Genomic DNA, 27,684 nt, shown 5'->3' with positions numbered 1-27,684 from the left:
TTACACTAGAAATGTGCTCTAACTTCAGCAAAACTACATATTGATCATCTCTTCCGCATATGGAACTTCAATTAATACCGGGCAAGTCACTTGACCTCTCTGTATTTCAGTGTCCTCAATGTTAAAATGTGGGTAGCAAAACCTACCTCAGAAGGTTGTTTTGAGAATTCAATGAGTTAACACATGTAAAACAATGAGAACAGTATGTGGCCCATAGAAGTCATTATTTTAATCTTATAGGCCATATATGCAGTATATTATGAAACATCAGATGAAGCAAACCATTAATATTTCTCAAACTCAAGATGAGTATTTGGTTTTAAAAAGTTGTTTTTTGTTTTTTTTAATAAGGTCAGCAAAAACTGAAGACTACAAGCCTATAAAAGTGCTTTCTAGGGGTGCCAGGGTGGCTCTGTCAGTCGGGCGTCTGCCTTCGGCTCAGGTCATGATCCCAGGGTCCAGGGATCAAGCCCTGCATCGGGCTCCCTGCTCAGTGGGGAGTCTGCTTCTCCCTCTGCCTCTCCCCCTGCTTGTACTCTCTGTCAAATAAATAAATAAATCTTTAAAAATAATAATAAATAAATAAAAGTGCCTTCTAAATCAACTTCCTTTTTTTCCCCCCTCATTGATGGAAATTAGATGGTGTCCTGCCTTCTCTTCTCATTCCCCCATCCCAACAGTGACATTCAAATTGAAACAATTACTAAAATGAAGGAGGGAAGGGGGAATGTACAGCATGTAAGTACACTTAGCTGGTGATATTGAAAAGTTCTACTTCCAGGCACAAACTAAGTCTATCTCAATCAAACAAAGAAATATGACCTCCTATAAAAATCGGTGGGTTTTTTTTTGGGGGGGGGTGAGAAATTCTCATCAGTATTGCGAAGAAACAGAACTAGATCTTTAAAGTCCCTGTCAGTTCTAAAATTCTCTGAATCTATGATTATGGGAAGCCTTAGTAAGCAAAAACTGGGAATTAAAAACAAAGAATTCACTTTTGGTGGAGTAAACACAGTTTGATGTAAAGATATGTTAGTAGGCCTTTTTACTTCTTAAAACAAAATATATATATATTTCTACTGAAATAGTTTTTAGTCAAATACTGTTTAAGTCTCAAATCCTTCCTATTTTTAATCTTTATGAAGAAAGGACTATACTGCCACATAATTTACACAGGAAAGTGAATCATAAAACCTTTTATAAAGAAAGCTTTAGAGAAAAAGCAATAAAAACACACTTATGTAAAAGCTCATGCCAAACAATTTTTAGAGTAATTTTTAAAAATTAGTCATTTTTAAAAAATCAAAATCATGAGAAAAAATATATCAATGTAAGATACCTATGTTTCGTAGAATTTCAACAAGTTTTTCTCTTTTGGAGTACTGGCCAACTTGGAGAATGGTCTGCTGAACATCTCTACATGCTCCACCCACTTGTCCAACAGCAACAAACAAATAATTCGACTTTAAAAACTCCCCAGCCAACCTTAAAAGACAAAAGATTATTCCTTAACTTATCCTCTTCCATTAATACTCGTAATATGCACTGAATTTCTGCAAGTGTTACTTCAATACTGGATTGTAACAACTATAATAAGATAAGGTAAATAACTTATGTCATCCAAGTACTAATTCCAAAGATCAGTATAAAATGTTAAGATTTTGTTAAATACTCAACAACTGTTAGTGAAAAAGTTTGTGTGAAATTATGGATATAGTAATTTCAAGTGGATGTGGTAGCCATGTAAAACTATATAAAATATGTATGCTTAAATATCAGACTACAACAAACAGGACTTTTTGTTAAAAGCTGAAATGCAAGCCTAGGGCAAAAATTCTGTTCTTCACAAATGCTTTTATGTATATTATTTCTAGGAGTTAGTTTCTGATAACATTATTTGTTAAATTACTATACTTTGAACAATTATGGCAAACCAGATCTTAGGTCAGTGCTTTTCATGCTGTAACACATATAAAAAATGATATTATTTATAAAGTACAACTGAGCAAAAAAAATCAGACAAGAGGTGAAGGGCCTGGGGGCTGATGCTCACCCCAAAGGTTGAGGGTATCAGCATGTTGACACACACATAACTCACTGACAGCACACAATTAAGGTCTGCTTTAGATCATCCAGAAACACAGGGAAGGAGAGAAAGGGAACTGCCAATCAAAGAGCTGAGTTTTCTAGGATTAAGGAGAAGGTCTAAATCTATCATCAGTCCTCCTTTCTCCCAGTTAGCAGTCCCTTACTTTCTAGCTGCCTCCTAAAATATCATGAAAATAGTTCAAACTCAGCATTTCCAGAATTTTTTTTTTTTAAAGATTTATTTATTTATTTGAGAGAGCGAGAATGAGAGAGAGTATATGAGAGGGGGGGAGGGTCAGAGGGAGAAGCAGGCTCCTCGCTGAGCAGGGAGCCCGATGCGGGACTCGATCCCGGGACTCCAGGACCATGACCTGAGCTGAAGGCAGTCGCTTAACCAACTGAGCCACCCAGGCGCCCGCATTTCCAGAATTTTAATAAATCATTGCTGCTTCTTTCTCCTTACCTGCTCTTACAATAAAAGAAAAAGAAAAGCTTCTTTTTGCTATCCCTCCTTCTAGAGTCAAGCACCCTCTCAACCACAAATTTCAAAACCATCTGGAATTCTTTATTATCCATCATCCTTTTCATTCACTAAAACATTTAGTGAGTGTCTGTGTCAGGCACACATGGTGCAAGGTACTGGGAGTACAAGAATGGATATGATGTTCTCTGCCACTGAGATGCTCACATCAGCAAGACAAACATAGTTGTATAAAAAATAATTACTATATTTTAAGTATTTAACATTTTAATATTTGTATAATCACACATTAAATGTTTAAATATTTAATATATTTTAATTAATATTCTAGTTTTAATAATTAACATCTACTGAACACTTCCTATATTCCCAAAAATGTGCAAAGTGTTTAAAACAGTTTCACAAATACAGTGGCAGGAAATAGATGAAATGATGTGTATTTGGAAGAGCTTTCCAGTATGAAGCTGGATCTAAGCAGCAACAAGCAAGAAAGTAGAACAGTGGTGATTAGGGAAAAGCATTCTGAGCAGAGAGAAAGAAGAAACAAGAACAGATAATGAGGAGAGACAGAATTTGGCCTGATCAGCCAATAGGAAATAGTTTTAATAGACAAGAAATACATGATTCCAAGTAATAAAGTAGGAGGTGAAGGAAAGATTACATCATGTGTAGAGTTTGAAAATGGTTAGTTTCTGGAGATGGGAAGACTTGGGAGGGTTTATCTTGAATAAATGTCTTAAAAAATCCAGACTTTACTTTGGAATCATTACTAACACAAAATTGAGATTAGAGTCCAGGGAGACAGGTTAGAAAGCCACTAACAATGAGCAGAAGGAAACTGAAAAGGACTTAAATTAAGGTGGGAAATAGAGAAGAAACTAACAGATTTGAAATGTTCTAGAGCTAACTACCGAAATGAGTATTTTTGAAGGGAAAAAGTTAAAGCAATATGAGGGAGGAATCAATAGGATTCAAAGGATTTTGGCTTAGAAAGACCATGCTGCCAACAAGGAAAACTGGCTGGGAAAGAGGGTATTGAAGAATAGCTTCCATTTTGGACATAATGGACATTAGTTACTAGTAATTAATCTAAGAAGAAAATATTTTTTTTTAAGATTTTATTTATTTGAGAGAGAGAGCATGAGTAGGGAGCAGGGAGAAAGGGAGAGGGAGAAGCAGATTCCCTGCTGAGCTGGGCAGGGAGCCCGGTGTGGAGCTGGATCCCAGGACCCTGAGATCATGACCTAATCTGAAGGCAGACGCTTAACCAACTGAGCCACCCAGGCACCCTGAAGAAGATACTCTTAAAGAGTTAAAACCTCAAGTCTGGTGCTCAGGAAAGAGATTAGGGATAGAGATAATAAATCTGGGACAGTTACAGAAAAAAGCATAAGCCACAGAAATGGATGCTGCAATGGGTTAGTGACATATGCAATGATAAAAGTGTACTTTCAACACAGCAATGGGCAACTTGTAACATTTGAAAGCAGAGAGTGAAGCAAGCGAGGAGTCTTCAGTAACTTAAGACTGTAAGCAACTTCAAGGTCAGGGCTTCTATTTTGTTTACCATATATCCCCAGGACTTATAATCAAATATGGCTCATAAAAAGCACTCAACAAATATTAGTGATGAGAGTACACATTAGTCATTTTGACTGGCCAATATCCAAATACCTTCCTATTTCAGGGTGAATCAAAAAACAGAGAGGCAACAGAATATTACCTGCTATTTAGGTAGGTAATTACCTACCCACTATTAATTGCCAAAGATGAAGACGAAATGCAGATACCACTTTTCAAATTTAAGACACCATTTAATATAAGAAACTATTATTTTATATACTACTAAGAAAGAAAAAAAATCCTAACTGATCAAATGCTTTATTATTTAGACGTTTTCCCCAATAAAGAGCTCTTTTTAACCTTACAGAGAGACTTTTAAAAACCTCTCTTAAGTAAACCAAATCGATAGCCAGCCCCACTATCAGATGACTTGTGAAGTGTCTGATCCCATTTAACACTCTATCAGACAGGAAGACCCACTTTACAGCAAAAGAAGTAATGGAGCAGGCCCATAACCATAAGGTCTATAGGTCATATCATACCACTGAGTAAGGAAAGGATTAAGGTATAGGCAGGGAAAGATAGGGGGCCCCTGGCTAGGCTCTGAGACTATTCCTGGCTGGCAGAAGTGCTAAGACAGAGTGAACAAGGTATAAGGAAACAGACCACCCGGCCTTGGATGTTAGGGAGTATTCTTTGGCGGCTACAATGTATCACAGAAAATGACCAAGCCTCAAAGAATTAAGTCATTAAGGGGGTTATCAATAGTCCTTGCTCAAACCAAGATGACACAAGAATCTGAAGGACACAAGCTTCACAGTCAGTTCTCAATAAAAGACTGCCACTAAAAGCCCTCAGTGGCAACCCATTTGGGACCCCTCTCACTCTAGAGAGCTTTCTCTGTATCCTTACTTAATAAAACCCTATTGCTTTACTCTCTCCTTTGTTCGCGAGATTCATTCTTGGACCCTAGCTCTCTCGCTTCACCACAACATTCAGAAGCTGTCAGCCTGACAGAAAGTGGAACATCCACTTAAAGAACAGCTCACAGGCCAGCTTGGAAGTGTTTCTTTACAAAGGTAGCATATCATTCAGCAGGGCACAGTAACTTTCAATCAGAAATCTTTATATGGTGCATTCAGTCTGAAAGCCAAGGGGTACAAAGCAAGAGTGGCCCCCTTACCATCACTCCCAGTGACCCACATAGGAAATCTGTGCTATAGATTCTGCAGGTTTGGAGGTCTTGGTTCCCAAAGAGCAAAAAGTTCTGTCACAGTCAACAGGAGGAGTCTTACTGAATTACGAGCTAAAGTTGCTTTCTGATCACTTCAGGCGCCTTGTGGCCAAGGGAGCAGCGAGCAGGAAGAAGAGTCACAATTCTAGAAGGGATGTGTCATCCTAATCTCAGAATTCACCAAGCCATATAGTATATATAGTAAGATATTCAATACGTGTCAACAATTGGTACATGAATTTTCTAAGAAAGGCCCAATTCTCCCAAGCTCTATAATTTTGGTTTGAAAAGAAGACATAAATATAAAAATAACTTCATTTAATAAGCACTTATTAAATCCTAGCTAGGTGCTGTGACACTAATGCAAAGCCAGGGATAAAGGCAAGAAACAATCAGATGAAAAATACAGTAACCTTTTTAGGAGTACATCCACTTCTATGTTAAAATCTTCACGTAAAAAAAAACCCTCAAAAATAATATATTCGCATTGCTTTTCCTCTCATAAAAGCATTTATGTACAAAACAATTATTTTTAAGAAGGAAAAAAATGTTACCTTTGAATTTCTTCTGGAAAAGTTGCACTAAACATAAGGGTTTGACGCTGTTCCTTTGATGGCATTCCAGGGCAGGAAATTAACTTCTTCATTTCTGGTACAAAACCCATATCCAGCATGCGATCGGCTTCATCCAAAACTAAATATTTGACTTGTCTGAGACCAATCTTTAAGAATATTTTCAAGAGTTAGAGTAGAAAATGAATATTAATCAATATATTAAACTAAAATGTTCCTCACAACTCCAACTACTAATTCTTAAGCATGAAGATTAGAAATCAATGCATAAAATAATGAGAATTGGTATGCTTAGATAACACTAGTACTGTTTAAATATTGATGAACAATTCTTGATCTTCACTAGCATGTTAGCCACTAGCCATATATAGCTATTAAGTACTTGAACCACAGCTACTATGCCTAAAGAACGGAATTTTTTATTTTATATCATTTTTAAATTTGTATAGCCACATGTGACTACTGACTACCATATTGGACTACACAGATGTAGATCTTATTATCTGATAAAATCAGACTCTTTAATGTAAGGAAAAATTTCCTAACAGCATGACATATTCAAATGTCTTATAAGTGGTAAATTTAGCTCTAACACTCTAAACTCTTAATAAATTCGCCATTCTCTAATCACTTGGGAACAACTGAGAAACTTCTGTCACCTTCGCATGAATACTTACTACTATAAGGAGAAGCAGACATTTTCAAGGAAAACAAATTAATTTGGTACAACCGTGTAAGTTGTTTAGTGAGAAATCAAGGTGGATTTCTCTGGATAGTCTGAATAAGTACCCAAAGAAAACTATCTTTATAAAGAAAGACCATGTTTTGAGTAATCCCTTCAGAGAAGAGTGTAAAAAAAAAAATGAGGTTCATCAAAGTGAACTTAAAGCACTGATTTACTGATGTGATAATGTGTTATGTGAATACCTAAAATAAATACATAAACCTAAATGTCTTTTTAAAGATTCAGAAATTTAACAATCATTCCTGTGCTTAAAGAGACAAATGCTAATAACCAGGCTTTCTTTCAGGAAGAAAAGATGTCATCACGACTTACATGAAACTAGATAGAAGCATTTACTCCATTTCTCCCAGTGTAGTGGAATATGGGATACAGACTTCAGTCAGATCCAGATTCTAACCGTAGCTCTATCACTAGAGCTAAGTGAGGGATTTTAAATAAATTACATAATTTCATTGTCTTCTCAAATACAAACTAGGAAATACTATTTATCTACTGTTGGAATTATTTTACTAATTATGTAAGAACGCATTCAAAGAATGCACTCCTGGGTGGCGCAGTCAGTTAAGTGTCCAACTCTTGGTTTTGGCTCAGGTTATGATTTCAGAATTGTGGGATTGAGCCCCGTGCTCAGCATAGAGTCTGCTTAAGACTGTCTTTCCCTCTCCCTCTACCCCTCCCACCCCGTGCTCATGCCCTCTCTAAAATAAATAAATAAATCTTAAAAAAAAGAATGCATTCAGAGAATCCTATGGGGGCCTAACATATGGTGCTCAAATAAACCCCTATCTCTTTGCATCACTTTCCCTTTCCCATTCAAAAAAAATTACTAATCAATCCACAGTTTTATTACCTCTCCAGGGCCTACCTTTTCTTTACCTATAATATCCATCAGTCTCCCAGGAGTAGCACATAATATATTACAGCCTTGTACTATTTGTCGAATTGAATGCCCCAACTGGGTTCCCCCATATATAACAACAGCTCTTACACAGGTCCTATTAACAAGAAAAATGCACGTTATTTTCTAGTTATGTGAAAAGCATACATTTGTTTCTAACAAGATATAAAAAGAAATCCATAAAGAAAAAACCTAACATATTCAACTACCTGAAAAAAATTAAATTCTTCCTAGGAAGAAGTTGAAAAGCAAATGACAAATGATGAAAAAAAAAAAACAACCCCTGCAATCTATCCAATAAAGGGCTCTTCAAAAACAATAGTAAATACAAATACCACCTCATAAAAATTGGCCAAAAACATGAACAAGTGGTTCATAAAAAATACAAATGGCTTTTAAACTTTTCTTTAAGGTCAACATTACTTCAAAAATGAAGACAAATGAAGACTCACACATTTTTCCTGAAGTGTAATAATACCACATTAGCCATGGTGTGGGCAAATTGGCACTCAAAAGGATAAACTTTCACAATTTTAATCTCTTTCACAATTTTAATCACTCTTAAAATTTAAAAACTTTTCTCTTGTCCCAATAAATTCACATGTACGAATTTACCCTTCAGTATGCCCTCACAAATGGAGAAAGATGACGTTACAGTAATATTCACTGCCAGCTTTATTTTTAGGATCAAAAGACTGAAAACTAAGTATCTAACAGTAGAAAAGTTCTAACTATAATCCAGTCATCCAAAGGGATACTGTGCATTCATAAAAAGAAAAGGGGTATAGTTCCAGATTAAGCATTATCTCCAACATTAACCATTAAAAAAAATAGAGTGACAACAGCTTAGTATGCTACCATTTGCTGAGAGGAGGATTAAAGTGCATACATGTGCACCAGTTATTTCTATACTAATTCATACAAAACTATTATGAGTAGGTGACTCTAAAGAGGAGAATTAAGTGCGGGGGGGGGAGTGAAGAGAACAGGACAATTTTATGTTTTGTTTTGTTTTTTAAGTTTATTTAAGTAATCTCTACATCCAACTTGGGGCTCAAACTCATGACCGTGAGAAAAGAGTTGCATGCTCGGGTCTCCTGGGTGGCTCAGTCAGTTAAGTGTCCGACTCATAATTTTGGCTCAGGTCATGATCTCATGGGTCGTGGAATCAAGCCCTGCATCAGGCTCGTACTGCTTGAGATTTCTCTCTCAAGTAAATAAATCTTAAAAAAAAAAAAAAAAAAGAGTTGCATGCTCTACTGAATGAGCCAGCCAGGCACCCCAAAAACTTTGTTAATTAAATAAACTCATTACTTTAAACAGATTCTTTGCTTTCTCCTATTGCTAGGCCTAAATAAGGTATACATAAAAAATACTTATAACTTAGTAAATGCTAAGGATTCAGTAACCTAGTTATTACCATTATTATTCTAAATGTACCATAACTTAACCAGTCCTTGAATGATAGACATTTAGATACTTTTCAGTCTTCTGCCACAATGTTACAACAAATCTCCATGTACAAATATTCATTTTGTGCATGCATGTTATCTGAATTTACCATGCACATGTTTTTGTTTTTAAAAGAGAAAATATGTGTTATTTTTTACTTGACTTAAAAGCCTAAAAGCAACATAGTACACTGGCCTAAGCAATATATATCCACTTTTTCCAAAAAAAAATCTGTTAAGCTTGACATTAGATTTTTTAAAATTTTTTATTGTTATGTTAATCACCATACATTCATCATTAGTTTTAGTGTTCCATGATTCACTGTTTGTGCATAACACCCAGTGCTCCATGCAGAACATGCCCTCTTTAATACCCATCACCAGGCTAACCCATCCTCCCATCCCCCTCCCCTCTAGAACTGTCAGTTTGTTCAGAGTCCATTGTCTCTCATGGTTCGTCTCCCCCTCCAATTTCCCCCCCTTCATTCTTCCCCTCCTGCTATCTTCTTCTTCCTTTTTTTCTTAACATATATTGCATTATTTGTTTCAGAGGTACAGATCTGACATTAGATTTTTAATAACTTTAGTTTTTTCTTCTCATTTTAAAATAAACTGACTCAGGGGCACCTGGATGGCTCAGTTGGTTGAACATCTGACTCTTGATCTCAGCTCAGGTCTTGATCTCAAGGTCCTGAGTTCAAGCCCCACTCTGGGCTCCATGCCCAGCGTGGAGCCTACTTAAAAAAATAAAATGAACTAATTCACAGAAAATAAAATGTTAATAACAATTTCTACACAGAAAGCTCTAAAAAAAAAAAACTACAAAAACAACACTAAGATCATATCAGATAAAGTGATAAATAACAAGGAAAATTTATTAAGCATTCCAAAAGTAGTTTAACCTCTTAATAAATGAAAAAAATGAAGATACCTGTGGTGGTTATACACAAAATTCTTCCATATTCCTTCCTTTCTTCAAATATAGATCCTAACTCTCTTTCCCCTTAAGTGTGTGCAAGGCTGGCTGCATACATGTGCAACCTGTGCAGTCACATAGGGTCCCAAGGTAAGAAGAGCCCTTAGCTTGGTTTAATGCTCTCTATATGCTGTCTTAAAATTCATTAATAATTTTTGAACAAAGGACCTTGCGTTTTCATTTTGCACTGGTTCCAGCAAATGACATAGTTGGTCCTGAGTATGGGGTAGATTTAGTAACTTGCTGAGTAATGAACACAATATGGCAGAAGTGACTGAGACTGTTTTAAAAGAGCCACTATAGCTTCCTCCTTGCCCCTTCTCAGTCATCACTCTAAGCAAGCCGGATGTCACTTCCTAAGGACAACCAAGGATCCTTACGGGAGCAGTACAGTCAAGCCTTCAGATGACTACAATTGTTAGCTGGTATCTTGTCTGCAGTCTTATAACAGACCTCAAGCCAGAAGCACTCAGCTAAACTGTTCCCCAATTCCTTATCCCCAGTAAATATTAGGTAATATTTATCATTTTGAGCAACTATGTTTTAGGTAATTTGTTAGGCAGCAATCAATACCAAATGTTGGCAGAATGTATAGTGAAACTGGCATTCTCATATACTGCTGATAGAAATATATATTGGTGAAAGCTATAAGGTCATACCCTTTAAGATTAAACTTGTAAAATCCTACTCTAAGGAAATAGTTAAGACATAAAAATAGAAAAACTTTATTTAGCAAGCTCTTCATTATAATTTTATTTATAGTAGCCCCAAACTAGAAACAACCTAAATGTCCCAAAATAGAGACATAAAATATGTACCCCTAAACAATCTTAAAATGATTAAAATTTGGGGTGATTATGATATAAGCATTTTCTATATTATGAAGTTACATGTGAACAGATTATTACTAGGAACACCCTAAGTGCATTAAACATGCATTCAAAACTACCAGTAAAAATACCATCAACATGTTCACTATTTTATCTTTCTACTTCTGTTATCATCTGATTTTTAATATGCATGTTTTTTTAAAAATAAACATGCTTCTTTTAAAGATAAAAATAAACAGGGATTCCATAAAGAAGATTATGAAAAAGTACACTTCAATCAAGTAACACTAATTACATGACTGCACTGAGTTCTTCCCAAAATAAGTGAGAAAAATCTCTATAAAGAAAAGCTTGTTTTGAGTGGCATTCCAGATGTACATACCCAAAAGAAAACTTTCTGGCTTCCAGATAGATCTGATTGATTAATTCTCGAGTTGGTGCTACAATAATACACTCTGGTTCCTGCAGCTCTTTAAAACGACTGGCTGTTATTCCATCACGCATCATATGTGCCAAAATTGGCAAGAGAAAAGCTGCCTAGAAGTTGAATTACATAATTTACAAATTTATAATACATCATCCTTCTCCCTGTAGAAATAAACCTATTCCTTATTCCCTTACAGCTTCTAGATTCTTCTTCCACCTTGCTGGTAAATTTAAGATGAGAGAGGAAAACAATTTTTATTTCAGTGAGTTTTTAACACTTCAACTTTTGATAGATATATTTCAGTTATTTAAAAAGCATACCCACGAATTCTAAATACTTAACATAAACTTATTTATAGAGGGTAATGTACACATAACCTGATATAAATCACTGCATTTAGCAATTACTCTAAATGAATTCCTTTTGGAGTAGAGCTACAAATATCACAGAATGCATAACAAAGGTGGTACACAAACAGCAAAAATTGGGAAATCATTCATTTGGATTACTCACCCTTAGTGAAGTTAATGTGGCAAGAGTGCTAGAGTTTTCTCATTAAGCAAATTAGACAGTAAAATCTACTTCCAAAATCATGTGTAAGTCATTCATCAGCTGCTGTATTATACAACTCATTTATTATCCTTTCAATTCTACTACAGAGGCTGATTAAAGCTAAAATAGCATGAACCACAATTCTTTGATTCAGAAAGGATAGGCTTTAAGACTCATCTCAGGGAACCCTCTTTAACAGACAGACCCCAGAGGTAAGTCCTAAGACCAACCTGATCTCATCAGAGTTCTTTTAGATAACATAACCTGAAGTTACTTCATATTAAAGACCAGGTACAATGAATATTGCGATTTCTCATTCTTTTGACTCCAAAATTTTATCAGCTTTATTATGCAACTTATTTTCTCTCTTTCTCTGCATTTTATAACCTCTGGTGCTTTGACCCTCCATCATCCTGTTTTATTTATTTGAGGGGGGGAGGGGCAAAGACAGAGGGAGAGAAAGAAACCCAAGCAGGCTCCATGATCAGCATGGAGCTTGATGAGGGTCTCGATCTCACAACCGTGAGATCATGACCTGAACCAAAATCAAGAGTCAGACGCTTGACTGACTGAGCTACCCAGGGCACCCCTTTTGTTTTAGACACTATCATCTTCCAGGAGGAGTTAAACAGTCTTAAAATGGACTAAACATCTATGAACTGCAATGCTACTCTAGAAATAGTTCAAAATTCTTTCTTTAGAAGTATACAAAACCCCCTTGGGGCGCCTGGGTGGCTCAGATGATTGAGTGTCTGCCTTTGGCTCAGGTCATGATCCTAGGGTCCTGGGATTGAGCCCCCCGCTTCTCCCTCTCCCTCTGCTGTTCCCCCTGCTTGTGCTCTCTCGATCAAATAAATAAATAAAATCTTTAAAAAAAAAGTATGCAAACCCCAATAAAACCAGATTTCAGAAGCAAAAAAAAATTAGTTTTTTTATGTTATGTTAATCACCATACATTACATCATTAGTTTTTGATGTAGTGTTCCATGATTCATTGTTTGCATATAACACCCAGTGCTCCATTCAGTACGTGCCCTCTTTAATACCCATTTTAACAGTTCACTGAAATCGTCAACCTTCCATCCAACAAAAAAGCCTCAAACTACTTGAGAAGAACCAAAGTTCAAAAACTATTAATAATTTGATTATGGGGCAGAATACATGTGAAAAAAAGGACTTACAGTCTTTCCAGACCCTGTCTGAGCACAAGCCATCAAATCTCGTCCTGCTAGTATAATAGGAATACTGTATTTTTGCACAGGAGTAAGCTTAGTATAACCAGCTTTAGCAATGTTGTTATTCAGTGTCTGACAGAGATTAGCTTCCTCAAAAGTCTAAAGAAAGGGGGGGAAGGGTATGATTAAATTCCATATTATCATATGCAGATCATTCCATAAACATATTTCATTTGGGTTAGTCTCAAGTTTTTGTTAATTCCACTTTATATACTAAGATTACTTTATCAATATGCCCCCACTCAAAAGTACTATCTACAGCCTGTATATTATTACTTGACAGAATTAAAGAGCACCCTTATAGACACTAGTTCTAATGACATTTTTTCCTGGCCCCTTAAAACCTGTAAAATATAAATATCCTGATCAGTAACAATGGCCCATTAACAACAGGGGACTGTAGGAACCTCCCACTCCTCAGAATATCATTCTCCTAAGACAGACTTTCTCACATACTTAGGAAGCAGGAATCTTCAATCCCTAGGAAAAATATCCTTTTTAATAAGTTTAAATGAAGTTCTTATCCCAGTTTGGGAATGTGGGGATGAAATTTAATACTCTTTCAACATAGCCATTAATTCTACAAGTAGTATATGGTAGATGTGGTTCTTAATTTCTAACCTAAACCATTATCTGCTAAAAATAAAATTTCCATATTCGGTAATAACAACCTACAGAAATGAACCATATACGTGACAAAGTTTGCTTTATAGTCAATTCAGAAATGATTATCACACTGACCAGAATTGCTGGTGGCGCATCATGCCCAGATACTTCTACAAGAATAGTATCATATTTGTCAAAGTTGATGCCTGTCTGATAGTGTGCGAAGATGGAGTCCTCGTCCTCAGGTGGAGGTGGCGGGATGTAGGTCACCTTCGGTCCTTAGGATTCAAACAAAAGACAGAGCTTACATGACAAGGACCAGAAGAAAAGTGAGAGAGAAAAAAACTGAAAATCAAATTGTAAATACTGAAGAACTTCCCACTGTTTACCATTAAAATTCACTTCAAATTTAAAAAAAGGTTAACTCTGCTCTTATTTTTCATTTTTATTAAAATACAACAGACGTTCATATGGCTCATACAAAAATTAATATACCTTGAGTGTCACCACTTTCTCCTCCTTCAGCTTCTGACTTCCAATAATCTTAAAGGGAATCAAACCCAACAAAGAGATAAATATTTTTTTAATTGAAGGATGTAAGAACTTTCACTATAAAAATCAAATATCTATTCTAAAGTAAAACTTACTTTTTCCAGAGCCTGTTACTACTTCTTCATTTAAACCTTTGTAACCACCTAATTAAAGAAATCCATACTGATAATTAGTCAAGATACAAGGCTGTGCACATCTTTATTTTCATTGCTTGTCTTCAAAGAGAACAAATTCTAAAAATGGACAGACATCTTTAAAGTCCTTCATATGAATAAGACAAGATTAATAGAATCCTTAACAATTTTAAGTTTAATATTCAAAATGCTGATTTTATGTGGATGATACTGTTTTATGTTATCAGTTTTTGTTTAAGCTGCTCAGTCCCTTTCCTAGTTGCTATATTCCTCAGCAAAGGAATGTATTTTCTAAAATGAACTAAAAGTCCATCTGTATTGGGGGATACCACTACCATTCCCAGGTTGTAGGATTCAGCAGGACTCAGAATATAGTCATACTCACAGCTAGGATTTATTACAGTGAAAGGACAGGGAGCATGGGCAAAGGGAAAAAGGTGCATGGGGCAAAGTCCAGAGATAACCAGACACCAGCTTCCAAGAGTCCTCTCCCACTGGTGTCACACAGGATACACTTAATTTCCCTAGCAACAAGTTGTGACAACATGTTGGAAATGCTGCCTACCAGAGAAGCTCATTAGAGCCACTTTCTGCCTGGCACATACCAATATTCCAGACTCCTGAAAGAAAAGCTGGTATTAAAACTACATTGTTGTAAAAACACTCCAGGCACAGTAAGCCATTCGTAAACTAGTTAGGGTGGTGAGAACCCTCCCCAAATCCAATTTCCCAGATACCAGGAAAAAAAACAACCTTGTAAGCAGGACATTCAGAGAATAGCAGTCAGGGCTGTCATGTTAACTCTTTTCCATACACTACCTTCATGGTTTTAAATAACTAGTCCTCTATTGCACCACTTTCCGGTATTATCACAAAAAAGAATAAGGACTGCATTAGATTTGAAAATCTAACTAGATACATTTTCACATGTAAGCTCTCTTTCTTGTCTGAACGTCCACAGGTTTTGAAATCCTTTACCCAACAAGATTTGAACATTTGTAGATATGGTTTAACTAACCATTAATAACCTCTTTCTATAATGAAGAATCTAAGAATCAAGGTGGGGAAACAGAGGCAGTTCAAGGGAGTCGTCTCTTTGAATGCTCTCAGACTACTAATAATCACTGAGGATTTTTCAGAGACATCAAGTAAGTTTTATTATTTTCCTAGTCTGGAAAGCATTTTAATTTTTATATTATAACATTAAATTTTTACAACTCAAAAACATTTTCATAGTACAAAATCATGTATACTGAGCTTTCTTTATGCCTTATACCAAATCAAATAACTATCTCATAAGGAAAAAACATTGTTTTAATATAAGAACATGTACATACAGACATTTCAATCTTCAACATCTGCACAGCATCCCACTTTAGGGTGATATGATTTATTAAACCATTATTTATTGATATATTTTGTTGCTTTTCAGTTTTTATTTATTATAAATGAAGCTTTAGTGAACACCCTTGTGCATACATTGAGCAAATACATCTATGGTATATAATTCCTATAATAGAACTGTTATGCTGAGGAATATTAAATAACTCTCCAAAACAGGCTGAGCATATGTCTACTCCTCAAAATGTATAAAAGCAGTAACAGCTACCTTTAACGTCAAAAATGAAATTAGGATTACTATAATGTTAATTAACCATATATAGGAAAACCAAGTTAGAACTCACCTCGTCCACTTCCACTGCCACTTCTGCTTTGGTAAGTGTCACCATTACCTGTAATGCATTTTTTTTTTGCAGATTATTTAGAGAAAACACAGCTCACTTTTTTTTTTAAAACACAGCTCTCCTCCTTGAACACATAAACCATATAGCTATTTCTATTCAAATATTGAGTGCTAAGGATTCCTGGTCCTTTCATCCATCCATCTCTTAATTCTACATTTAATTTAAATCTTTTCCTCATTTGAACATTTTGTTTAAAGATTCCCCCCACCTTTTTAAAGAAAGTTTTAGATTTACAGAATAACTGAAGGAAAGGAACAGAGATTTCCCATACACCAGTAGCCTCCTGCCCCCACATTTGAACAGCCTCCCCCATTATCAATATCCCCCACCAATGTAGTACATTTGTTACAACTGATGAACCTAAGCTAACATGGCATAATCAAAGTTTACATGAGGGCTCACTCTTGGTGTACATTCTATGGGTTTGGACAAATACAAAATGACATGTATCCACCATTAATGTATCACAAAGTATTTTCACTGTCCTAAAAAAAATGTTCCATGCTATTCATCCCTCCCCACAACGACTGTCAACCACTGATCTTTTTACCCTTCTCCAGAGTTGTTTCTTTTCCAGAACATCATACAGTCGGAAATTATACAGTATGTAGCCCATTCAGATTGGCTTCTTTCATTTAGTAATATGCATTTAGGGTTCCTCCTTATCTTTTCATAGTTTGATAGCTCATTTCCTTTTGGTGTTCAATAATATTCTATTGTCTGAATGTACCAGTTTATCCACATTTGCACATTTTTATCAACAAATGTGGTGGGTTTTTTCTTTTTCTCCTCAAATCCCCTAACTCAGAGTTCTCTTTGAAACCACTACAAACTTCACTTTCCTTCCTCCAATTAAGGGTATACTTTACACCTCAAACTAACTGGTAGATAAGAGAGAAGAAATAATTCACAGTGCACAAATTTTCTAAGGAAGGCAAAGCTGCCCACGTATTTTTGCCTGCAGATCTAAAAAGCAGAGAAACTCATGAGCTAACCCAGTATACTTAAATGTATCTATTCAGTTACTAATTGTAGAGTTAAAAGCATATATGAATTGTTAACATTCAATAAGAAATTCTATTTCTGGGGTGCCTGGGTGGCTCAGTTGGTTAAGCATCTGCCTTCCTCTCAGGTCATGATCCCAGGGTCCTGGGACCCAACCCCACAATGGGCTCTCTGCTCAGCAGGGAGTCTGCTTCTCCCTCTGCCTCTCCCCCCAGCTCATGCTTACACTATCTCTCTCTCTCTCTGAAATAAATAAATCTTTAAAAAAAAAAAAAGGAAAAAAGAAAGAAAGAAAAATTCTATTTCTCACCTGCGCCACTTAATGCTGGTCTTCTAGAACCAAAAAAGCCACCAGTGCGCTGTGTCCCCTCATCTTGTTCATATGCACTATCTATATTTATACATAATAAAATGAGATTATGTTACTTTTAAGAAGTTTTAAAATCATACAGTATAGAGAAGAAAATCAAGTCATAGTGCCAGAAGTTAAATATGTGAGGCAAAATAGTTTAAATTTTAAAGGAATCACAATGAGCAATTTTTCAAAGTACCATACAAAGGATTTCTCCACAAATCATTTCCTTTAATTACAAATTACTTCCTCAAAGTTTTTATTTTATTAAAATTATTTTATAAAAGCAGTTAGGGCCAATGCTGTTAAAATATCATATAAGCAAAAGTTAAATAACCTCCAAAAAGTAAACTGTTAACTACCCCAGAAACTTCACATTGCATCATCTCATTACTTATTCTCCAGAATAGCACCCCCTTGCTCCCACTGTTGCCAGATCAAACCTTCCAAGTCCTGAACACTTTTTTAAAAGTGACAATTCACTAATCTCCTATTTATTAAATCATTATTACAGATTTAATTTTAACTTCCAAAACCACTAATCTATCCTCTTCCATTAAGAGACAAATGCAATCCAACAGTGACTTCTGAAGTCAATACCCCTAGCTCCAAGAAATGATGGCTGGAGTAATTTAAAGTAGAAAGCTACATTAGTGAAAGAAGGTATATTGGCGGGGGGGGGGGGAGAACTTTAGAGAAGGCCACCTCTTTCTAAGGTTGGCTGTCATTATCAAGGCTCTAAAACACTTAGAAGTAGTAAATAAGATTAAAGAGCTGAGTCACACAAACTTCTAGAAAGATTCATGTATTCCAACTAACAAGTATGCAATTAGATATGTGTCTAAAAAAATAATGTTATATACAATGTAGGTGATTATGTACCAGTCACTCTGCTAAGCTGTTCTCATATAATCCTCTCAACAACCTTATGTATGAAAAGGAAATGATGAAAAATAAAACTTAACAGATAAAGCACACTATTTGCAAGTCACTACTAACTTGGACTTCCTAGACCAAATCCTCCACGGCAACCTCGGAAACTACCTCTTCCACCTCTTCTGGATGACCCTGAAGCTTCTGAATCATTTCCATCTTGATAGCCTATAATATTAAAACACACACACAAGAACAATACAAAACAACAACAAAAAAATCTTGGAGAAATGGTGGCCAAATTTAATTTAAGCCTTGTATAATTTAATGACTTTACATATTTTAAGGCATTAACAGTTACTAAAAAAGAAATGCCATATTTGAACTATAAATGTTCAACTTTACTAACATAAACAGACATAGCTACAATTAAAAAAAACAAACACTGCTTGCTTTGAGAATCAAAACTAAAAATGACTAGGGGTGGCTGGCTGGCTTAGTTGGTAGAATACATGACTCTTGGTTTCAGGGTCTTGAGTTTAAGACCATGTTGGCGGTAGAGTTTACTTAAGAAAAAAAAAACTAAAACTAAAAATTACTAAAAGAAAAAGTTTCACTTGTAAAACAATGAAAGTTGCCACGACTGCATCATTAGCAAGATCTCTAAAATGCAGAGAAGGATTAGATAAATCTAGGCTTGTATTTGTTCCTTATAGAAAATAGTAAAACATCTTACTCAAAGCACAGACATAAAAGCATATATAAAGTCTGATTTCCTGCTATAAATAACATATTAATTCAACTGAATACCAAAAATCAGTATTAACAGTTCAAGTAAAATTTGATCCCACCTAGAGCAGAACGAGATCAAATCAAAACCAAAATGTCAACTGGGCAGAAATAAAGAGAGTGAGATTTAGTTTATGAACTTGCCACTATTTACACCCAAAGAAACTGACCAATAAAGGTAAAAATTCTCTATATATTTCTTGATATTGAATTATATGTCTTTTCAAAACCTATTTATAAAATAGGGCAGAGTTAATTCAAGGTAGATTCAGTGTTATACATCTACTACCTAAAACTTACCTAAAACTACTCAATCTGGCAATAATCTACCAATAATTACATTTACATTTTAATTCTAAATTATTTATTTGTGCCTCTTTATCTTTGAATAAGCCTTGTTGGGGTTTATCTCTTTTCAAGAAACAGTTTCTTTCTGATCTGCTTCTTTTTAAGGTATGTTACTTTGGTGTATGCACATGAATAACTAAAATATATAAAACATATATACAAGTTTAAAATGTAATAAATGAAAACCTATGGACCCACACTACCCAGCTTAAAACTAAGAATGTTCCCAATACCTCTGAAACCCGTGGATAGTCTTTTGCCCTGTAAAATTCCCCCCCCGCTTTCTCAACCAATATCCTGAATTGTTTTTCATTTCCTTGCTCTTATTTTAATTCTTACCAACTATGTACATAACTTTTTGCAATGTATTGTTTAGTTTTGTGTTTGAGCTTTATGTAACAGAATCATATAGAATATATTCTTTACCTTGCTTCTTTAATCCATCTTTGTTTCTGCTGATGTGTGAAAATGTACTTCATTTTTACTGCTTAATAACATTCCACTGTATCTGTTTCATTCATGTCTATTATCTTTCTAACTTCCTTCTACTGAGTTTTTAATTAAGTTGAACACTGAGCTCACTAATTTCTTTTCTACTACATACATTTAAGATTGTAAACTTTCCTCAAAAAGTTAGCTGCTTTAGCTGTATCCCTTAAGTTTCCATGTTTTAATGTCCATTCAGGTCTAAATACCTTATTATTGCCAGATGAATTTTAATTCATAAATTGATAAATTCAGTTTCCAAATCACAATGGTTAGGCTTATCATTACGGATTTCTACTTTCATGAAACTTTAACAAGAGGACACAGTTTGTGATAAATTCTGCAGTATATTTGGGACTTCATTTTGGCCTTAATAGATGGTAAAATTGTGTGTATTTTCTATATGCTGCAGAAGAATGTGTAATTTATAATATGGGGTTTACTATTCCAAACAGAAATATTACATCAAGCTTAATAACTGGTATTCAAAACTTCTATAGTCTCCATAGTCTTAATCATTTCTGGTCTGCTCATTCTTTTCTTTTTTTTTAAGATTTTATTTATTTATTTATTAGAAAGCAAGAGAGAGAGAAACAGCATGAGAGGGGAGAGGGTCAGAGGGAGAAGCGAGCTCCCCACTGAGCCGGGAGCCTGATGCGGAACTCGATCCCAGGACTCCGGGATCATGACCTGAGCTGAAGGCAGTCGCTTAACCAACTGAGCTACTCAGGTGCCCCATCTGGTCTGCTCATTCTATCAATTTTCTAAGGGGAAATTAGTGGGGGGGGGGGGGGCACCTGAATGACTCAGTGGTTCAGCTCAGGTCATGATCTCAGGTTCCTGCAATCAAGCCCCATGTGGGGCTCCCTGCTCAGCAGGAAGCCTGCTTCTCTCTCTCCCTCTGCCCCACCTCCTGCTCATGCTCTCCCTTTCTCTTCCTAATAAATAAAATCTTGAAAAAAAAAATCCCATGATGAGTGGTTTAAAATTTGCAAATTTTTCCATATAACTATGTCTACTTTTGCTTTATATACTTAAGAATATCTTGTTAGATTTCAAACCATGTTCCGAACTGTAATATCTTCCCAGTGAACATGACTTTTATCATTAAGTAATTATTTCTTTATTCCTAATATATCTGCTTTAGAGTCTATTTTGTCTCCTATACTTCTATTGGGGTTAATATTAAACTGACATTTTTTTCTCTTTATTTTCAACTCTGCATTGACATACGTTTACTGTTAATATATATTATGATTACTAATGTATCAATTTCCTACTTCAATCATCCTATTTTGTGTTTTCCCTTCCCCGATTTTTCAATGTTTTTTTGTTTTCCTTTCTGTCCTTCTATTGATTTCCCAAACGCTATATTTTATGCTTTTACTGATATCCTTCAATTTCAGCATGAATATTTAAGAAATATTTATTTTCAACCTTGTCTCCTTCCTCAAAGTCCTGGCCTTCTATCCTATTGGATTTCCTCCACTAGTAAGTTATACATTATATTTTACCATACCAATTTTACCATTTTTAAGAAATTCTGAAATTAGTTTCAATCTGTTCTCTTTCCTACTGAGCTGACAAAGAACTTAAGTCTTTTCATTTGCTAGTATTTTAGTTCTTTCTTATTTCTAAAACCCCTAAATTAATGACATTATTACTATCCTCTAAAGCCAATACTTATTTAGGTTTACCAATATGTTTACCAATTTTAAAATGTGTATTTATTTAGTTATGCTCATCATTGCTTCCTACTTCTTGTTGCATTCAGTTTCCTTCTTGTTAATATACATGATTCAGTAGTTCTTTCCTCAGTGGCCTGACAGTACTCAATACCATCTTTATCTAAATGGTGTTATTTCTCTCTGACACCTAAATTATCTGGATATAGCAGTTTCGATTCAGAACTATTCTCCCTCAGGATTCTACATTCTACTCTATTATGTTCTCTACTTTTATTGGAAAAAAAAAAAAAAAAGTTCTGCTGCCAATCTTTTGTTCTTTTATATGTGGGTCTTTTTCTGTTAGCTCTAAATATTTTTATCTTTGTAATTTTGCAACGTCAATACACATATAAGAGTGTGAATTTTTTTAAATTTGCTCATGATTCTTGTTCCTTCTTAACTCTGGAAAAGTTTCTCAACTATTCTCTGAATAGTTTTCTTTTCCCTCTCTCTCCTCCTCCCATTTTCTCTGTTCTCTTCTCAGGAGATATTTAGACATATGTTGGAATAACAGAGCTTCTTATTCTGTCTTCTGTAACTGTTAAATGCTTTCATGTTTTCCATTCCCAAATTTAGAGAATTTCCTCAGATCTATCTTTGGATTCACTTATTCTACTCATCTTTGTTTAATCTGTTTAATCTATTCACTACTGCTTTCTGTAAATTCAATTTGGTTTCTTTTCCAAACTAGCTTCTCTACTGAGCAAATGACTACATAATGACTCAGTACCTCTAGTATCTATAGCTTAATAATTCCATACACAGGAGAAACACAAACATTTAAATGAACATGCTCTTTTTTTCCATAGCTGATGCCAGTTTCTAGTTATGTAAGAAGTCTTATAACTAGAGGTGAAAAGAACATGAAGTTATACAGAATTTAAAAGTCTGAATGACTTTCTTGTTAGAAAGTAGGGACAGAAACTCTACGTATCCTACATGGTGTTAAAAATAATTTGTTTTTAAATAAATAGTTTAAATGGTAAGTAAAACACTATAAAAGTTAAAATGAATGAACTAGATCCAAAAAAAAGGTCACAAAAAAGTGGGGGGTGCCTGGCTGGCTGAGTTGGTAGAGCATGCCACTCTTGACCTCAGAGTTTTAAGTCTGAGACCCTCAATGGGTGTAGAGATTACTTAAAAGTAAAATCTTTTATTAAAAAATCACAAAAAGATAGGTCTAATAAACTTTTATAAAAGTATGAATAGGAAGTATACACTACACACCAATGTTTAAAAAAGTTACCTCTGGGAAAAAGGAGATATAAAATACAAAGGGAAGATGGGTCTTCTAATAATTATGTAATTTTTTTTCTATATTTGAAGTATAAATGACAAAATGTTCCTGTTAAATCCAGATAGTGGTATACAAGTGTTTGTAATAGAATATTCTCTGCTTTTCTGAGTTTTTGAAATATTTCAAAATTTACCACTTTAAATGTCACTTTTCATAAAATAACATTAATATATTTTTAAAGGTGACATTAGTCCTTCCATGAATTCTGCATTTCATAAGGGACAGGTGACAATCTCTTGCAGCCTTTTAAAGATGTTTGGTAACAATCTTCAGAAAGGAGTAAGTTTATAAATCATTTAAATTTTGTGTATAAGAAATATGAACATCTTTTCTTCATTTAAAAAAGTACTTACCATAAATTTAGCGAGGTCACTCAACCTTCAATATACAAAATTCAATTTTATTTCTATATACTAGCAAACAAAATGAAAATTTTTAAATGATATGGATCACTGACATCAGCAAAAATGGCAAAGTAAGAAACTCTGAATTCTGCTACTCCAAAAAATAAAATGCACAAAAACTGTCAGAATTAACTTTCTAAAATGAAAATTAATCAAACTTGCAGTAACCCAGAGAATATTTTTTAAGCTGATTCTAAGAACAGTGAACTCTGTGGCATATTTCAACTTACTTCAGTCCCGTCTCCTGGCAATTCCACTTCTAGGCATACAGTCAAAAGGTGCAAAGACAAGGACTCAAACAGATAAATACATATGAATGTTCATAGAAGCATTATTCACAATAGCCAAAGTAAGTAAAAACCCAAAGTTCATCAATAGATGAATGGGTAAAATGTGGTATTATACACACAATGGATAATTATTCAGCCATAAAAAGAAATGTACTTTGTTCAGATACATGCTACATGAACAAACACTGAAAACATTATGCTAAGTGAATTAAGCCAGACACAAAAGGGCAAATGTTGTATGATTCCACTTGTATGAAATATCTAGAATAGAGGCAAATTCAAAAAAGAATATAGAATAGAGTTTACCAGAAACTCAGGGGAAGAAGATAAGGGGATGTACTATATAATGGATATAGATTTCTGCTTAGGTTTCTGCTTTCAGTTTTGGAAACGGATAGTGGTGACAATTGCGTAACACTGTAAATATACTTAATGCCACTTACAGTTAAATATAATTAAAATGGCAGATTTTATGTCATAGTTATTTTACCACAAAAAAGGAGCAGAAAATTTCTCAAATTAGATGAAAAATATAAATTCACACATCCAAGAAGCTTAACCAACTCCCAGTGGGATAAATTTAAAGAGATTTACACCTCCACCCTATCAATATAAAACAAGAACAAATGGTGCTAGGACAACTAGATATTCACATGCAAAAGAATAAAGTTGGACCCCTCCCTCACACCATATATAAAAATGAAATTAAAATGGATCAAAGAGCAAAACAATAAAATTATTAGAAGGAAACAGGTGAAAATCTGCATGACCTTTTAATAGGCAAAGGTTTTCTAGATATGACACCAAACGCACAACCAACAAATGAAAAAATAGATAAACCAGACAGCATCTAAATTTAAAACTTCTGTGCTTCAGAGGACACCAAGAAAATAAAAAGGTAACACAAAGAAAGGAGAATATATCTACAAATTGTCTTTCCAATAGCACATGTACCAAGACACAAAGAATTCTTTAAACAATAAAAAGACAACACAGTTTTTTAAATAAGCCAATGATCTAGAAAGACCTTTCTCCAAAAAGATATACAAATAGCCAATACACACGGGAAAAGCTGTTCAACATAATAGTCATCAGGAAACCCAAATCAAAATGACAATGAGATACCATTTTACACCCACACGGATCACAACCACCAAGAAGACACACAATAACAAAGTCTGGTAAGGATGCAGAGAAACTGGGATATTCCTGCATTGTTGGAAGAAGCTAAATTGGGGCAGCTGCTGTGGAAAACAACTTGGCAGTTTTACTCCTAGGTATATGCACCAGAAAAATTAAAACATATGTTCACATAAAACTTGTACACAAAGGTTGATAGCAGTATTAATCATAATAGCCCAAAAGTAGAAACAACCCAATAATCAATCAACTGATGAATAAACAGAATATGGTACAGCTACACAGTGAAATATTACTTAGCCATTACAAGTAATTAAGTACCATCACATGCTACAACATGGACAAACTATGAGATCATCCTAAGTGAAAGAACATACAAAAGATCACATATTACATAATTCCATTTATATGAAATGTCCAGAATCAGCAAATCCATAGCTACAGAAAGTCGATTAATGGTTGCCAAAGGATGGAGATAAGAGAGAAATGGAACTAACTGCTAATAGGCACAAGATTTTGGGTGGGGGAGAAAGAAAATGTTCAGGAATTAAATAGTGATGATGGGCATACAATATAGTGAGTATATTTAAAACTATTGAAGTATACACTCTAAAATGGTGAAACTGTTATATGGAGTATTAGATAAATAAGCATATGCAACACAAAATATCAAATACTAATGTAAAGAAAGACGTGTAATGACTCTCTAGTGAAAAGTGCAACACATAGCTAGGAAAAACTAAAGACCTACTTAAAAAGGGATATTCACGGATTGAAAGGCTCAATACTGTAAAAATGGTCAATCTCCTCAAATTCAATGCAATCCCCAAAATATCCCATTAGGTTTTTTCCAGGAAATTGATAAACTGCTTCTAAAAATCACATGCAAATGCAAAGAACTAAGAATAACCCAAGTAATACTGAAGAACAATAAACTTGGAAGACTTACACTACCAGATATTAGGATCTATTATGAAATTGTAGTAATTAGGCTATATAGCAAAGGTGCAAAGATACAGAAACTGACCAAAGGAAAGGAACCACGCCCAGGAATAGTTCCACATATATACTGTCACCTGATTTAGGATAAAGAAGTCCTTGTAGTATAGAGTGCAAAGTCTTTTAGTAAGTGATAAGGAATCAACTGGATACTCTTATGGGGAAAAAATGTACCATGATCCCTATCTTACATCATATACAAAAATAAAGCCCAGATGAATTACAATCTGAATGTACAAGTTAAAAAGATAAAATTTTATTTTTTTCTTTTTCTTTTTCGTTTTTTATTTTATTATGTTATGTTAATCACCATACATTACATCATTAGTGTCTGAGGTAGTGTGTTCCATGATTCATTGTTTGTGTATAACACCCAGTGCTCCATGCAGTACGTGCCCTCTTTAATACCCATCACCAGGCTAACCCATCCTCCCACCCCCCTCCCCTCTAGAACCCTCAGTTTTTTTCTCAGAATCCATAGTCTCTCATGGTTCATCTCCCCCTCCGATTTCCCCCCCTTCATTTTCCCTTCCAAAAGATAAAATTAAAAAAAAAAAAATAGGAGAGACTATCTTCATGACTTAAGAGGAAGCAAAGAGACTCCCAATATAAATGTTATCCAGGAGTTTTACTATTCTTGCAAATTTTCTGTAAGTTTTAAATTATTTGCCAATGAAAAGTTAACAACAGATACCCAGCAGAAAAGATGGCAAAAGAATGGAATCAGCACTACACAAAAGATGATGTACAAATGGCCAGTAAACTTATGAAGCACTGGACATTTCATTAGTCCATCAAGGAAAGGCAAATTAAAACCACAATAAGATATACTACCACATACTCGGCAGAATGGTTAAACTTTAAAGAAAAAGAAAATACCAAATATTGGTGAGGATGTGGGAGTATACCTTAGTGTATCTATCTTGAAAAGATTTCACAACAGCTATTAAAGCAAAAAATATACAAAATCCATGAGGCATCAATTTTACTTCTGAATATATATCAATGGCACCAAAAGAAATGTACTAGAATGTCCACAGCAGCTGCTTCAAAACAGCTTAAAGGTGGAAGACATCCAAACAGCATCATTAGCGTAAGAGTAGAACCAGAGAGCCTATATAGCAATGGTAATGATCTACAACTGCAACCAACACTATAAATGCATCTCACAAATACATTAAGCAGAAGATGGACACAAAAGAGTTGTATGTTGTATGATTCCACCATTTATATCAAGTACAAAAACAGAAAATTAACCTATGCTGCTAAAAGTCAGAATAGAAGTTAACCATGGAATGGGACTGAAAGAAATGAGTGCCATTTGTCTATTTGGCTATTTGTGTGAAAGAAATGAGCATAAAAGGGACTTCCAGAGGCGCCAGTAATTTCTATTTCTTGATCTGGATGCTTGTGAACACAAAAAACCCCGGTGTGTTCAGTTAGTGAAATATCACTGAGCTATACAGGTACAACGCATGCACATGTCTGGTGCTATATCAAGTCATATTTCAATATAAACTTAAATATGCTTATATTTATGCACATCTGTTATTTACTGAGTGACTGCCATGTGCAAATTTCCTACCTTCAAATGTATACAGCTAAAGAGAACAGCAATCAGGATATGCAAAAATGACTGTTTCCCTGCTAGTCACCCTGTATTAGCCAATAAGCCACGATCAAGCACATAGACCTGCAACTGGCTTTTGACTGCCTCACTTAAACATGAATTAGATTAATTTAAAGAAAACACTGAGGAAGATAGATATTCACTGTTCTGCAGAAAACAACCAAACATTTAAAACTAAAAGCAATGTTTCAAGAACATTAAGTGCTAAAAATTGCTTGTTAAAGAGGGAAAAAATGCAATTTTAAAAGATGAGTC

The 27,684-nt window shown here is 34.8% G+C and overlaps 1 protein-coding gene across 3 annotated transcripts in view; it reads right to left on the bottom strand.

Moving 5' to 3' along the window:
• Positions 1 to 27,684, bottom strand: part of DDX4 (DEAD-box helicase 4) — a 69,941-nt gene that overhangs the window by 6,502 nt on the left and 35,755 nt on the right. For 2 of the 3 annotated variants that reach the window (XM_035013884.1, XM_035013885.1), the window contains 11 exons: positions 18,446 to 18,547; positions 17,405 to 17,485; positions 16,030 to 16,077; positions 14,306 to 14,353; positions 14,154 to 14,201; positions 13,794 to 13,936; positions 12,999 to 13,151; positions 11,221 to 11,375; positions 7,549 to 7,678; positions 5,921 to 6,087; positions 1,340 to 1,485 (listed from right to left, as the gene is read on the bottom strand). In XM_035013884.1, coding sequence (XP_034869775.1) covers positions 1,340 to 1,485; positions 5,921 to 6,087; positions 7,549 to 7,678; positions 11,221 to 11,375; positions 12,999 to 13,151; positions 13,794 to 13,936; positions 14,154 to 14,201; positions 14,306 to 14,353; positions 16,030 to 16,077; positions 17,405 to 17,485; positions 18,446 to 18,547 — 1,221 coding nt within the window. The remainder of the gene's footprint in view (positions 1 to 1,339; positions 1,486 to 5,920; positions 6,088 to 7,548; positions 7,679 to 11,220; positions 11,376 to 12,998; positions 13,152 to 13,793; positions 13,937 to 14,153; positions 14,202 to 14,305; positions 14,354 to 16,029; positions 16,078 to 17,404; positions 17,486 to 18,445; positions 18,548 to 27,684) is intronic. The other variant, XM_035013886.1, reaches the window with a different exon arrangement.

Source organism: Mirounga leonina, unplaced genomic scaffold (genome assembly GCF_011800145.1).
Source record: "Mirounga leonina isolate KUSES-001 unplaced genomic scaffold, KU_Mleo_1.0 Mir_168, whole genome shotgun sequence".
Lineage (NCBI taxonomy): Eukaryota > Metazoa > Chordata > Mammalia > Carnivora > Phocidae > Mirounga > Mirounga leonina.
This window is presented reverse-complemented; position numbering and strand designations above follow the sequence as displayed.